Source organism: Coenobita brevimanus, chromosome 87 (genome assembly GCF_032717465.1).
Source record: "Coenobita brevimanus isolate Jiangsu-jjx chromosome 87, ASM3271746v2, whole genome shotgun sequence".
NCBI lineage: Eukaryota > Metazoa > Arthropoda > Malacostraca > Decapoda > Coenobitidae > Coenobita > Coenobita brevimanus.
Window position 1 is genome coordinate 5,058,879 of NC_137040.1, and position 15,649 is coordinate 5,074,527.

The 15,649-nt window shown below is 43.9% G+C and overlaps 1 protein-coding gene across 1 annotated transcript in view; it reads right to left on the reverse strand.

The window, feature by feature from the left end:
• Nucleotides 1–1,551: 1,551 nt before the first annotated feature.
• LOC145410968 (protein Wnt-2b-A-like) overlaps nt 1,552–15,649 on the reverse strand; it is a 97,790-nt gene continuing 83,692 nt past the window's right edge. Inside the window, exons 2-6 of the mRNA XM_080281024.1 lie at nt 8,571–8,806; nt 6,555–6,670; nt 6,211–6,372; nt 2,944–3,208; nt 1,552–1,891 (exon numbers count right to left, since the gene is read on the reverse strand). Of these exons, the coding sequence (XP_080137150.1) occupies nt 1,569–1,891; nt 2,944–3,208; nt 6,211–6,372; nt 6,555–6,670; nt 8,571–8,806 (1,102 nt within the window). The 3' untranslated portion in view covers nt 1,552–1,568. The remainder of the gene's footprint in view (nt 1,892–2,943; nt 3,209–6,210; nt 6,373–6,554; nt 6,671–8,570; nt 8,807–15,649) is intronic.

The window sequence follows — 15,649 nt, forward strand, 5'->3', positions numbered from 1 at the left end:
TGCAGTACATTTCGTAACACCAGCACATCTATTATATAACATAAATTCACCTTTGGACATAGTTCTGTACAAAGTATAGTTAGGTACATCATTTCAGCATAAAACCACGTATTTACACAGGTTTATATTCACATAGTCCATGCATTCGCAGATACATCAAACACTCATTCGTTATACCTAATTAATATATTGGTTAAATGGTCTCTGTTGAACACACATTTTTACATTCATTTCTAGTTCATGCATTCATGAGTTTTTCAAAAACTCATTCGTTATAAGTACGTACTTGGAAAATTATTTCGATGGTATGTAAGCTTAAAATTACAATATATATATACACATTATAATCCACGTATTTATATGTACTTCAGAAATTCATTTATTGTAAGTACTTGACAAATTCATTCGATATACCCCTTTTTATGATACACAAGCTTTTCATAACACCATAATTTTTACTCAAGTATTAGTTATCTTATAGTCCTTGTGTTCCTAATTCTTTCAGAAATTTTTAGTCCTTGAGAAATATCACGGCTATTCAATTATTGGGAAATTTTCTGGGTGTAATGTTTTTGTGTGCTGTACCGTCATAGTTTGTGGAGCAGTCGTTAGGACTTGGCGGGAAGAAAAAAAAATTATAAAAAATAAGTTCTTATTCTCCCACGGTGAGGACAGTTTTCTGTCATCGGACGTTCTTTAGTATTATACCCATCTTGACCCACGATACCCGATATGATGCCTTGATAAGATACGGCTCTTCCAAATACGATTTTTCTTTTTCTTTCTTTCTTTTTCTTCGTATCCTTACATCATCAGTTATTGCAGTGTTCGTAGGAGAGAAAGAACGACCGAGGAAGTTGACTGTAAATAAATATGCTACTCTTATCCCCGTGGTCGCTAATCTTTAACTCATTCATTTTCCATCTCTGTCCCGTTGATAGTGCTGTTTTCTCTCAGAGGACTTTTGGATATCCGATTTTAAGCTCTTCAGTGCGAGAATTGAGTCTTCTATCCTTTTCTCTTACACGTTGGTTAGGTCTTAGTAGACTTATTTTTTTCTTTTTTTCAATAGGTAACTTCATCATGGGCCAAGAGGTCTCCCGTCATCTGTACTTCCTGTGTACTCCTATGTAACGGGTAAAAGTCTGGCGGTAGCGAGATCAAAATAAAGAAAAGGCGCCATTGTACTGAAGAGTTTATTCAAAATTGTTCTCACATCTCCACGACGAGAACTAGCTCCTAAGTAAATAAGAATCGTCTGGAGGTAACAGGAATAAAACAGACGACCTCATCATACCGATATTAGATGAAACACAAGAAAGTGAGCAAGACTGGCAAATCCTATGTTCTTCATCCAAGTTCTGTCCTGTGTTCTACGGACTAAGAGTCAGATCCCCTTATTGTTTAACACTGCCAATACTGTTCCATAAGTGGTAGTGAGAGGGCTGATGCTGGCTTGGCGATATGGCGGTAAAATTCAAAGCACTGTTGTTGTTGCCATGGCCGTTGTCAGCAGTGGTGTTCGTAATGGGAAGACCTCGTAGTGAACGAACCATTTGTCTTGCCAGTCAGTGCCTATTCGTAACGATAGCGGAGTTTGGCAGAGAAGACGTTTGTAGGGTAGATTGCGCCAGAGCAGACAAGGCGAGGGGCGACGTAGGTGATGGCCCTAACGTGGAAGGAGGCGCGTATTTCAGGTTGCAAAAGTGTAGATCCTTCCACGCCGAACACGTTTTGCAATCCACGGAGCAACACCACTGAAATCTGCACTCGCACTTGCTGGTCACAAGGCGGCGCTGTGTGGTGTACCCGCGGCCGCAGCACAGGAACTCACACCCGTCCTGACCCCGCGATGTGGCGTTGCATTCCCGACCCCCTGTACCTGTAAAACCTGTAGGGCAAGAAGAGGAAGGGTTATATTTATGCCTATTGACTGCACGAGGGCCATTAAGTCTGACAATCAATTAACGCTAAGTTCCAGTGATTCCTAGGGAATCACTGGAATTTAGGTGAAGGAAGCCGGGGTTGGATTACAGTACATTTGTCAGTCAGTAGATTGCAGTTAATACAGCAGATTATAGGTGCAAGACGCGTTACGGTCACAATCGCAAACTAATGAGACTACAGTTTCACCCTCTTGTGCCGGCGAAGTGTATGGGAGTGGCGGGAGAGAGATGTGAGAAAGTTTGATTCGACATCAGTATCGTTACCATTACCATCGTCATCATCATCAAAATCATAAGCTTATTTCCTCTATAAATAAGGTGGCTAGGACCAAGACACCTGTAAAGGAAAACACAGAAGGGAGAGAAGTATCAACATAGCAATCACCCATACCTCTGAAACCTGTGAGGAAAAGAGAGGTACCGTAAGTGTTATGTGTTGAAGATGATGATGCAGTCCCGTATGTAGTATTCTAGATACCATTGCTATCCTTTCCTCCCATATCTATCTACCTGTCTGTCTCTCTATGTTACATGCATACCTAAATCAATCAGTTCGTGAAATGACTAGTCAGTTTCTGAAATAGGGTTAAACCGGGTTGGGTAAATTTACGTTAGGTTAAATTTGGCTGAGGTTTGGTCAGGTTGGGATAATCTAGGTTAGGTTTATATTACGAAAGGTCAGGTAAGGTTAATTTGGAATAAGATATATATAAGAGATCCTAAACCATAACCACAGTTAACCATGATTACTCTACCTAACAAATTTAGTTTTAATCTAAATTAACCTAACCTACCTTAACGCTGATTATCCCAGCCTAATTTGACGTCAACCTAACTAACGTAACTCAAATTAACCCAACCCAATTTAACCCCAATTTACGAAATGACTATCCATTAATGAAATTACTGATTTCACAATCTGCCTGTAACGTATGGACAATGTGAGCACCTTCTCTCCTCCCACGGAGTTTAATAATCTATTCTTTTTTCCACGTACCGTAAGTGGCATCAGCGAGGCAGTAATCCGGCGAAGGCTCCAGGAATACCAGGTCCTTCTTTCTCGGGGGTCTGTGATGTGCGTAGCTGGGCACGAGTCTGCCCCCATCAGGCAGCATGCTCACCTCCGTCGCCTCGTCATAGCGGGACTTGAGCCATCGCGCCGTGGCTCCGAAGGGTGCCATGGTTTGCCAGCAGGTCCGTACCGTGCACGAACCAGAGACCCCGTGGCACTTGCACTCCAGCCGTAGCTTCTTACGTACGCCCTGTCGGTGACCCAGAAGGAGCGGAAGAGGGAGGAGAAAGTTATTATCAGTCTTAGGTTCCTATACTCATTCTTACTTAAACATAATCGTATGGCGTTAATTGGAATAGATTGCTAGGGCTGCTCAGATCGCGCAAGGGTTAGTAAAGGAGTGGATATGAGTTACTACTGCTGTGGAAAGTAACTACTGTAGGGATACTGGTTAGCCTCTTCAATACGATGATGTCTTTTTTTTCCTTTTACTGCCAAACTATGTTTTTCAGCTCAAGATTTCCCTAACTTTAGGGGTTGCGTGAACTGTAGCCTTCAATAGCTTCGCTACTTGGGTGCTCTCCTAGCCCGAGTAAAATCGTTTGGTACTGTCAAGAATATGGAGAACGCGATGGCTTTAGGCTGGAACTTAATTACTGCAGGAGTGAAGAAATTAGTCACTGGTACTAAATAAGTTAAAAGTGATCACTGTAGGCCTACGTCTTTTAGTACTTAGGTGTAAAGGAAAGCAACAAGCACAATCATTTAATAATCTCGTCCAGAATCCTCCTATTTGGAGTGGTCATGGTGCAGTTTTTATTTATTTATATATTTGCCAACTCGTTATTACCATCAGCTGCTGGAAACGGTTTAGAAACAGGAAATCCAAGATATTCATTAACACTTGCAACGGCATGAGTAGCAACTGGACTTGGGCTGTGCGTGCTTGTGGCGAAGTTCCCGCTCAGATACTGATCGTGCGGATTGATGCTTAACTTGTAAACATACAACACTCATGTGTTTGTATTTCTCTGGGTCTGTGGTAGCCAGCCAACTACTACCGAACTTAAACAAACATTTTAGCTGAATTTATGTACTGTACAGTATGTGTAACACGACAAAATGTAACCAAAATTAACAACTGTTGTTTTTTGTGAGTGAAGAAAAAAGGTTCTTAGTTCAGAGCTGGCCTTCATGTGTTTGTCCAAAAAAAAAAAAAAAAAAAAAAAAAAAAAAAAAGCTGGTTAGGTTAGTTCTCTGCAGGGAGACACCCATTTCATTTCATTCTCCTCGAAAACATATTGTGATACTAAGCACTGGCTCATTCTCTCAGCTCTTCATTTTGACCTCTCCAGATCCCACCCATTTTTTTAAAAATCCATTCCCACTCTCTGTTCTCCCGACACCTCACAATTACTGTGCTGCTTGCGAAGTTGCAGACCCCCGACCCTCCCCGCTACCCATTCTTCACACCTATGCAGCATTTCCAAGCTTTGAAAACCATCGCATTTGGCTTCCCTGCACTCCCTCATTGCCTCCTCTCCGTCACCCCGACCCTCTCATTAAACTCTCACTCACTCCCTGGCCATGATCACGCTCACCCCTCACCAATCATCTCACCTGCCACACTCACCGGCTCACTCCACCTTCATGCCTACCAAATACCAGCCTCACTCATTTCACCAGCCTCACTCATCTCGCCTGCATGATACCAACCTCACTCATCTCTTGGTTTTTCCTCACCTTGCACTTTTGATCTCGAATTTTCATAATCGTAAGAGGGTCCTTGGTAGATACCTCTGCCTTTCCACTTTGTTCCTAAATATGGTACGTTAACCTATATCCCAGAGACGTCTTTCCTCCTTGCTAACACCAGACGGTAATAACTAGCTTAGGACAGACCTCACGTGGCTATAGGAGTTAGAAGAAATATCAGCAATAATCTCTTGTATAATACTGATTGAAAGCATGTCCACATAAAGAAAATATAAATAACATACAGTTGAACTATTGAAAAGTAATATGGAAATAAATGACTAAGTAAAAGGCGCTACGAAGCCTCCAAAGCCCATCAAAATATGACACTATCTCTAATCTGTATTTAATTCCCGCTTCCCCCTTAGTTATTACTCGCTTCCTCGTAATTTTTACTTCTGTTGTTATCTAAGTAAGTTGATCATCATGTCCTTTGTTTCTAAGATCTCTGCTGTAATCTCTTTGCCAACGTTGCGCGACCCGACGATGCCTCCTGTGACAGACACCTCGACCATGCGACCTCTTAGTGTTTCTGTCTCTGCTTAATAACAAATCTTCCTGCCCTGAGATTCCTTCTATAAACTAACACACTGCCGGACAGGGGTGCAACTCAGCTGAATAAAATCTTCTAGCAGCTGGTAGAACAGAATGTCCAAGTAATATCCTGAGTTTAAGCATCGCACGAAGGTCAGGGAAAGAAGGGGTGTTGCTACGTAGAGACAAAAGTACTTCTGGAGGTCACTGGGTAGGAATCATGTTTTACCTCACCATCAGCATCACCTTCTACACGCAACATCCAACCTCACGCGATGCTCTCCCCCTTCCCCTTCCGCTCCTCCCCACTCCCTACTCCACTCTCACAGCTTGCATTCTGACCTCTCCCAATTCTGCAGCCCACCCTCTGCGTGAAATAATGGAAGGAAGGATAGGGAAAGGTTACGTACACATTTAGGCTTGACTTCTGGCGCAGTTTGTTGAGTCGTGTACGGTAGGGTGGGATAGAAACTGGTAAAAGGCCAGACCATTTCACTGGTTCGTATCATTGGAATTCCGTTCCTTACTTTTACCTGCAGTAAGTCTGGCAATGAGAACGGCTTGCTCTGACAAAAAGGTGTTTTTTTATTATTTTTATCTCGACCTACACGATCAGACACCTTGGGACAGAATACACCTCATGTTGGAATCCGACCGAATACATCTAACGTTCATCTCTTCTCTCCCCCTCCTCCCTCTCTCCTCTTCCCCACGGACCCTCATCCTCTTTTCCTAATTTACTAGCCCTACTCACCATGCACGTACAGTCTCCCGGCACCATTCCCCTCATATTGCTTCCGTACTGTCTTCCATTCCTACCCCCAACTCCTCGGTTTAGGATAACAGGAATGAAGGCAGGACCTAAATTAGGCTATGGAAAGACTCACACTGCATTCAGACCTCCTCCCTACCCCTCACTTCTCTCTCTGCTTCCCCTTACCCCACTATTCTTTCTGCTCCCACCTTGCGGCCCGCCCTGTTGTTGTGTAGGTTCATGAGGGCTCGGGCATCCCTCTGACCGCGATCTCTGGCGTCGATGAACTTCCTGGCGAAGGCGGTACCGTAACGAATGTTGTCAGAGCACCCACCCCACGTGAACTGACCCGCCCTGTCATGGTGCTCACCCTGCAATGTGAGAGAGAGTCTGGAGATTACGTAAGGATTAGGGTATACATCATTACCATCACCGTTACTCAACAACAATACGGCACAAGAACTACACTGCTATTATGAGTGTACGTAGCCTGAAATCAAGCCAATAACTCTGGAATTCCGAAATAAATTATCAACAGTATATCAATAACTACCTGCTTCGTAAGGTCGCAGGCACAGTTAGCGATGGCGCCCCGACTGCAGGCACGAGTGAGGGCATGCACGACACCAGCGCTGTTGATGCTGTACACGAAGGCTGACTCCCGCGTACCTGCTGCATGGAGGAGAGGAGAGGAGAGGAGAGGAGAGGAGAGAGAGAGAGAGAGAGAGAGAGAGAGAGAGAGAGAGAGAGAGAGAGAGAGAGAGAGAGAGAAAGAGAGAGAGATAGCGACAGAGACAAGGTCAATCAGGAGGGCAAATGATGAGGGAATGACCGAGGAGGAAGAGGAAGATTGAGTGGCAGAAGGGGAAGAGAAAGGGGAAAGATAGAGATGAAATGAAAGATAGGGGAAGGGAGTGATGATGAAAGGAGAGAGATTGACATTGAGATACACAGGGAAAGGGAGAGAGAGGTAATCAGGAGAGAAAGAGAGAGAGAGAGAGAGAGAGAGGGAGAGAGAGAGAGAGAGAGAGAGAGAGAGAGAGAGAGGAACAGAAAATCAAGAACGAAAGGGGAGAGGGAGAAAATAAAACGCATGGTTATTCGTAAGATATGTAGAATAGAAAAAAAAATCACATTAATACCATGACTCTAATTCACAAACTCACACTGTCACTAGCTATGTAACATCTACTCATCCCATATATATAAATATGACACATTAAGCTTTTATTTCGTGCGTCAGTCTGTAGCTGAAGTATAATAATCGCCTTGAAAAAAAAAATATAAGTGGGTTTCTAGAGGTTTCTTTCTAAGTGGTTTTCTTGGCTTTGCAGCAACGCCTTCTTAGCGATTGTTTATGCATTTTACATCTTGATGTTCTTTTTTTTTTTATTTTATTTATTAAGCCTGAACTCGCAACAAGTTTTGGTCGGAGTGTGTGTGTGTGTGTGTGTGTGTGTGTGTGTGTGTGTGTGTGTGTGTGTGTGTGTGTGTGAGACCTACTGGACCTCAGGGAACAGTCATCCTGATCTATACCTGGTCAATACCTAGGTGCAGCTGAACAGTTCTGTCTGGTGTCATGACTTGTTTCTGACGCTGACGATTTTCTATATGATTATACGGTAAATACGTTCATATATGTAGCTATGTATATAGAGATGTTGTTAACATTAGAGAATGTGTGAGTCCGTGTTGCTGGTGCGTTGTGGGAAGATTACTGGTCCAGGTTAGAAGTTATAAAGGATGTTTCGAAACCCTGTAAGAAGCTTCAGGACGTTATCTTTTTTAAATAAATATGAGGAAAAAAAAAACGCTGCACCAACGTGTGTACAATTTTCATTCGTTAAAGGAAACACAATTACTGGCGATCTTCTGAGTGAATAAAGATCATTTTTACTCATAAGGCCATCCTGCATCTCCGTAATGATTGAGATATCAGCCAATGCTGACAGAGAATTTATTATTGAAAATTAGCCCAAGAGTTACTCCCTGAAATTTCTCACACGATTTCTTTAACAACCTGTATACGGGTATACATGCTGCAACCAACATGGGTACCTATGGAGGACAGCCACACTTGCTCGAAGCATGTGATCGACAAGATGACGAGAAGCTCATAGTTAATAAAACTGCTTTAACATTTTGTGAACTTTGAACGGTGGTCTGAGTCTCGTTCACTTTTATCGGTCTATGTATCGAGCAAGTGTAGCTGCCCCCAAAACGCGTAGAGGTATTATCAGTCGCAACCGCAGTATCCACTTCTTATTACATGACTAAAAAAAAAAAAATCCCGCTGTACAGTAAAGCAGTATCCATCTGGCTTGGTGGAACTGCTTTTGACAGTGCCGTCCCCTGTGGATGGCTACGTGTAAAGGCACTGTTGACATGTATGGGTGTGTGACGTGTGTGTGTGAGGTAGAGGGGGTTACTTCTAGTTCTGAGAGAACTATGCGATAGCCAGAGCTAGAGTGCTGTGGGGAAAGACGTAACCCAGGAAAAGAACTGTGTATAAATGTCTGTATGTCAAAACAGTTGGATTCACTTAAAGCATGAAAATAAAACTACCTACTTTTAACTACGTGTCTGCCAAAAACCGAAGCATCCCGCGGTATGGTAGAACAGTTCCATCTGGCGTGGTGGAACTGCTTCTGACAGTGGCGCACCCCCTGTATGGCGCCCTCCGTGACGGCCACCATGGCGTCGGGGTGTCTCTTGCACAGCACCCTTTGTCGTCGCACCAGCCCGGGGATGTTCTCACAGTGGACGCGAGTCGAGCTGTACGAGGCGCTCAGCTGCGACATGAACCTGGGGAAGGGGACGTAGAAGGTGAGGTACTGCAGTATAAAAGGATATGTATGGTCTCACAGCGCACACAGGCTGAGCCATACGAGGCGCTCAGCTGCGGCGTGAACCTGGGGAAAGGAGATGATGAAAGCGAGATAGGGTACAACCTTAGGTGAGATAGGGATGAAAAGGAGGGGATAATGATGAATTTGAGATAGGGCAGAAGCAAAGGTGATATAAGACGGAAAAACACAGGCCTCAGGAGTCAACACTTGTCGGTCCCAGGTCACAGAGGCATAGTACCCTAGTATATAGATCAGGAAACACTAAAAACAAAGCTCTCTATCTAATTAGCTTGAAACATTGATTGACTAACCTTATATAGATTGGCATATGGACGGATGGATGATTAGATGGATAACTTGACACAAACAGATGGATGGACTAAACTAGTAAAGGGGAGATAGCTAAATAGACGGATTGCTAGCCGGCTAAAGAACTGGCAAGAGAGTGATTAGAGCTAAGAAGTAGGAAATTGAAAGACAGAGACAATAGACACTGAAGAAGAGAAACACACACACACACACACACACACACACACACACACACACACACACACACACACACACACACACACACACACACACACACACACACACACACACACACACACACACACACACACACACACACACACACACACACACACACACACACACACACACACACACACACACACACACACACACACACACACACACACACACACACACACACACACACACACACACACACACACACACACACACACACACACACACACACACACACACACACACACACACACACACACACACACACACACACACACACACACACACACACACACACACACACACACACACACACACACACACACACACACACACACACACACACACACACACACACACACACACACACACACACACACACACACACACACACACACACACACACACACACACACACACACACACACACACACACACACACACACACACACACACACACACACACACACACACACACACACACACACACACACACACACACACACACACACACACACACACACACACACACACACACGTCAATGGAACTGCTCTTTTCAGAACCACCAGAGCCCCTCCCCGCGACTCCTCCCCTTCTTTTTTCCTCCTTTCCTTTTCGGTTCTCTCTCCCTCCCTCCATCCTTCTTCTATTCTGCCTCCCGCCCTCCCCCTCTCTCATTATTCTACCTCCCTCTCCTCCTCCGTCCGTCCCTCTCCCCTCTTCTCCCTCCCTCTCTTCCCTTCCCTCCTCTAGATAGTCCTTCCTCTTACCCTTTAATTCTTCCCCCATTTTTTCCACTTCCCTGTCTGTTGTTTCTCTCTCCCTTCTTTTGCCCCTATTCTCCCTGATTTTTTTCTTTTCATTTTCTCTCCACCTCTGAATCTTCCTCGTTTCTAGTCTACCTCGCCCTTCCTCTAATCTTCCTCCCACTCTTATTCCTCCCTCTTCCCTTTATCCCATTCCCTCTCTCCTTACCCCTCCTTCATTCCTCTCTCCTTCCTTTCTTTCCTTCGTTCCTTTCTTTTCTCTCCTTCTCCCTCTGCTTTTCTACTCTTTCCCTTGCACGTACACACAGACACACACACACAAGGAGGAGCATCCTATTGACGTGTTCGCCACTCCCTCCCCCGCACACACACACACACACACACACACACACACACACACACACACACACACACACACACACACACACACACACACACACACACACACACACACACACACACACACACACACACACACACACACACACACACACACACACAGTAAAATCCGTACACGCACTATAAACTCACACAGCTACCCTCTTTCTCTCTGCCATACAAATTTAGGTCGTCAATATTAAAACGATACAAATAACAAATAAGAGAGTAATAAGATATAACTCCACGATGGACAAGATATTACGAAGCCTCCTAATCCACCAAACGACCGGCTGTAGACTGATAACTGAATGGACGCTTGCCTGATCTCAGACTACGCAGGGAACAGCTTGGGGCTTTGAATTTTATGAAGACAGTGGTAACCAATCCTTTACAAGATAATAACGGCGTGACATACTTTCCCCTCCACTAATGCCATCACACTAATCCTGAGTGAGACAGACATCGCATTTATTCAGCATGGACGCTGGATTTTAACACCCAAGCGGTGGTATAAGAAGGTCCATTGAGTCAGTTATTGTGCAAAGTTCTGTTAAGTCTCAGGGAACGAACTGTCTAGCCTGTGCCTATTTGGCTAAAATATAATGAACTGATGACACCACTTCCATCTTTACCACACCGCCCTTACTTTTACCTTAGCCATCACTTTTTACTTAATTCTAGTAGTCAAATTGTTAGCCTGTCTCAGTTAACCTAATTGCTGCAGTGAGGGCAATTGGTTTTATGAGTTTTATTCAAGCTAACACGAAGCTATTTTGTACATCCGAGAGAAATTCTATCCACCAGAGTTTTATATAGAAGTGGTAAAATGGAGGAGGGTGAGTAGGAAGGAAAGAGTGGAAAGAGGGAAAAATGTAATTGCGAGGAAGAGAGGAGAGAAAGGGGCCATAGTCTGTTGTGAATGGCCATCAAGGATGGGGTAGGCAGGGTGGGTGGGTAGGGTGAAGAAGGGTGAAGGTAGAGAAGAACAGGGTGTAGTGAAGAAAAGTGTCAGGGTGGAAGAGAAAATGGATAGCAAAATGGTGCGTAAAAGTGTGCCGGTGAAGATGGTAAGGTGAACAGTGTAGGGTGGAACATAGTGACATAGTGAAGTACGGCCAGGGTGAAGGGTGGCGCTGGATGAGAGTGGAAGGTGGCGCAGGATGAGGATAGAGCGGGGTAGAGTGAGGATAGGATGGGGAAGAGTGAGGATATAATGGAGATGGCTGAGGACAGGGTGGAGCAGGGTAAGGGGGACAGGATGAAGGTAGGACGTAGAAGGGTGGAAGAAAAAAATAAGAGAGTGCCCCCTGTGAGAGTAGACTGTGAGGGCGAATAAAGCCAGAAATTTTAGACTGAAAAAAAAAGAAGAAAGACTAGAGTGAGAGGGAGGAGTGGGATGGACACAAGGATATACTTGGAAGATGGACGAATTTGAGTATCATGAAAATCGTAGACCGTCGACTCTTAAGCTGACTATAACTGCATGACGTTGGTTTAGATATAATGGTTAATATCTCTACCGTCGACTTGGGCTTAATATCTCACACAAAAATTCAAAATAGACCAGGCTGCCATCACTATATAATATGCATAACTATCACATTCTGTTTGTGTGCTCGAAGTTCACTGAAGCTGTATAATGAGCAGAAACTGATATTGCCTGCAGAACTGAAATTACTGGTATCTAGACGTTGAGTGTCAGCCTCCTTGTAACAGAATTAGATGGTAAGGATTAGATAGGCTATTACACGGACAGAGAAAGAGTAGCATTTTATGGCCACACGCAAAATATCTTGTTATTACTCGTACATATTTGCGTCGAAATGAGTCGTGTGTGTTACAGAAAGAGTATGATTGGTTATTATTATTTTTTTTTTGCAAACCTATAATGAGTTACAACCTTTTTTAACCTTGCAATCAATCGCTTCTTCCCGATGACTTTTTCTTTACCTTCATTTTCGCTACCCGTACTTACAGACGATAATACTCAACAGAAGGGAGACTTTGCGTACAGGAGGGGTTAGATAAAGGCTTAATTAACTCCTTCACTGCGATGGATTCTCCCTATGTTGAATTAAATCGTCCGGTGGTAACAAGAATAGAAGATTAAATATGTCATCGGAATAAAAGCGTCGACATCATAGTCTTTACCCTACAGGAGTTGTGAGAGGGACTTAATCATTATAAATACTATAGTGTGCAAGGTGTATACGTTTGAGGTGTATACAGCTGAGTTTTTCGAGATTTTACATGATCAGTGAATGGATATGCAGTCCATTTCTTGCTTGGCATTTTGCTGGTAGATGTTGGTTTGGGTTTGCCATCTCCTGTTTCTTAATCCTGCCTACTCCATTTATTACCGTGAAAAAAGACGATGATGATGTTGATGATTTTGAAGGCGACGTAGATGATGATGCTGAAGAAAATGAAAACAGATGATGATGATGATGATGGTGATGATGATGATGATGATGATGATGAGCCTAACTGATGGGAACAGGGGCACAGCTGGGTGGTGGAGAAAGGATGGGCGGGGCGAGGGGCAGGCAGGGATCACCAGCAGAATGGCAGTGTAAGGGGAGCTGTGGGGGTAGAAGGAGGGAGAGGTAACCTGAGATGGGGCGGTGCTTGTGTGTGCTACCTCCCTCCCTTACCCTCTCCCTCACCTCTAACTCCTCCCTCCCCCCCCTACTGGCCCCCTACAACAGCCCCTACCTTCATTGTCTTGTCCCATATGTTGCTCCCTCGGTGATTTATAAAGCATCCTAGCTGAGGTACCCATGAATTGTTAGGCAAACCACTATTACTACTGCCAATGTCACAATCATCTCTACTACTTTATTATTCCAGCTACCATTAGAAGATATTTAATTAGCTTTGGAAAGATCTCGTACTGAAGGGGTTAATGATGTGTCAGTGGTGGGTACCCTTCAAGCAGTCGATGATGGAGGGAAGCAAATTACCTGATATGCTAACTGACCAGGTGATATGCACATTTACATATATGGCACTTTCACTTATATTTTTCTTGTGCGGAAGATCTATTGTAGAAGCCTTGTTCGTCTGTCTCCCAGCAATGACTTTCGGAAGATCTATTGTAGAAGCCTTGTTCGTCTGTCTCCCAGCAATGACTTTCGGACACGAGATGCTTCACTCCCGTAGACTTCAGTGACTTTAGTGAAGCCACACCACACCACATCACACAAAACACCATTCCATCCTCTCAAAGCAGACTACACAAAATCACCCCACCACACCACACCACAACACACCACACCAGTGACATTAACCGAAGAACCCTGAAGTTCCTGCATCAAATATTATTGTACTTGTTTCTTGCTATCATCAGACTCTTTTATTCATTATAGTGAAAACCTTTCATTATGAGAAAGAACTGGAAATAATCTCCATTTACCTCTTGTATACAACGATGTCTGTATTCTTACCATTCCTAGGCGTGTATGTGAAGAAATGTATGCAGAAATGAGTGAAGCGAAATGAAGGTCTAAAGTGGAGTCAGATTAATGACTGAGTGTATATCTGTCTATCTATCTATCTATGTATATATATAGGCCTATATATATATATAAATTGTAGCACCATACCTATGTCTGTCTATATGAGGAGTATTACATTCATCTGTAAATTATTGATAAATTCAATTATGATTCTCACGGATCTAATCCAGGCACTATCTTCATCTTATTCTTTATACATTTTGCAGTGCAAAATTTGGTCTTTTCCTCGCTCGAGTTTCCTGGGAACGAATAATTTAACAGACTCTGAATTTGGTTTCATCTTTTTTTTACGTCATAAACCAGTAAACTATCATTGCGCATCTCTCCCTTCTGCGGCATATAGTAATAAAGTGGCTCTGACTAATTTTATTCATTGCCAGTTTGTAGCGTTTATGTATTCAGCCAACTCAGAAAGAAGAGAATAGTACTGGAGTTGAGATGCAAATTGCGTTATAACAGCTCTTAGCCCAGTGCAGGGAAACTGTATCATTGGGATTCTCGGCTCACTTGTGCATTCGGTCCGCTAGATAGGCGTGCAACCCTGTCTTTACGGGATTCGACCCGCCTGAGTAATCGAAGTTAGATGAAGACAAGGAATATTCGCCTCTGCAAATGTTCACATTTCTCAAGGGAAGCCGAGATGTGATGCAGAGATTTCACTCAAGCGTTACAAAAAGCACACTGAATCGGTCACTAGAGGCAGGCAGCGCCCTCCTGAGCACATTTTTAAGTATAGACCCCCTTGCCAGACACTCCTTGTAATCGCCTCTCAATTAAGATAACAACAGAGCCAGAAAAACCTAACCTACATATTCTCAGTCTCTTCAGTATCATATTAACATTTTGTATTTTATTCACGTTACCACTGGACAGTTTTATTCAACTTAGGATAGGCGCCTTAGGCTAAAGTAATAAGGCTTTCATTACCAAGCCTTTTTATACATTATTTTGGCGAACTCCAGACGATATAAACCAGCTTAGGAGAGAACCCTCCGGCAGAAGGAATTAACCTCTTCAATTAAGTAACTTTTTCCTAAATATATATATAATGCATTTATTGCATTCTGGCAGTTCGCCAGATGATATTATTAAATTTTGGGGAGACTTGTGGCAGTGGAGGGGTTAAGCATCTAAAATTATTTTTGTGGTCGTTTAAGAACCTGCGCAACACAACCTGCCGAGGTACACTACCCACCTCACCCTTACCCCACCATGACTCACACTCACATCCACAACCTCACCCCAACAATGTCACCTACTTCACATCCATATCCACGCCTTCATCCCCACCCACACCCTCACCCACACCAATACCCACACCCTTACCATCACCCCCACTCCCTCACCCTCATTATCACCCCCATACACCCTCACCATCACCCACACATCCTCACCCTCACCATCATCCTCCCTCCACACCCTCTCTCTCACTATCACTCCCCAAATCCTCACCATCATCCCCCACACCTTCACCCTCACCATTATCCCTCTCTGCTCATCCTCACCTCTTACTCCTTCCCCTGTCCGTCTATGGCCGTCGGGTACACAGTCGGCTTTGGTTCAGCTCTCTGCCACAAAAAAGCTGCTCGCCTATCCCCCGCATC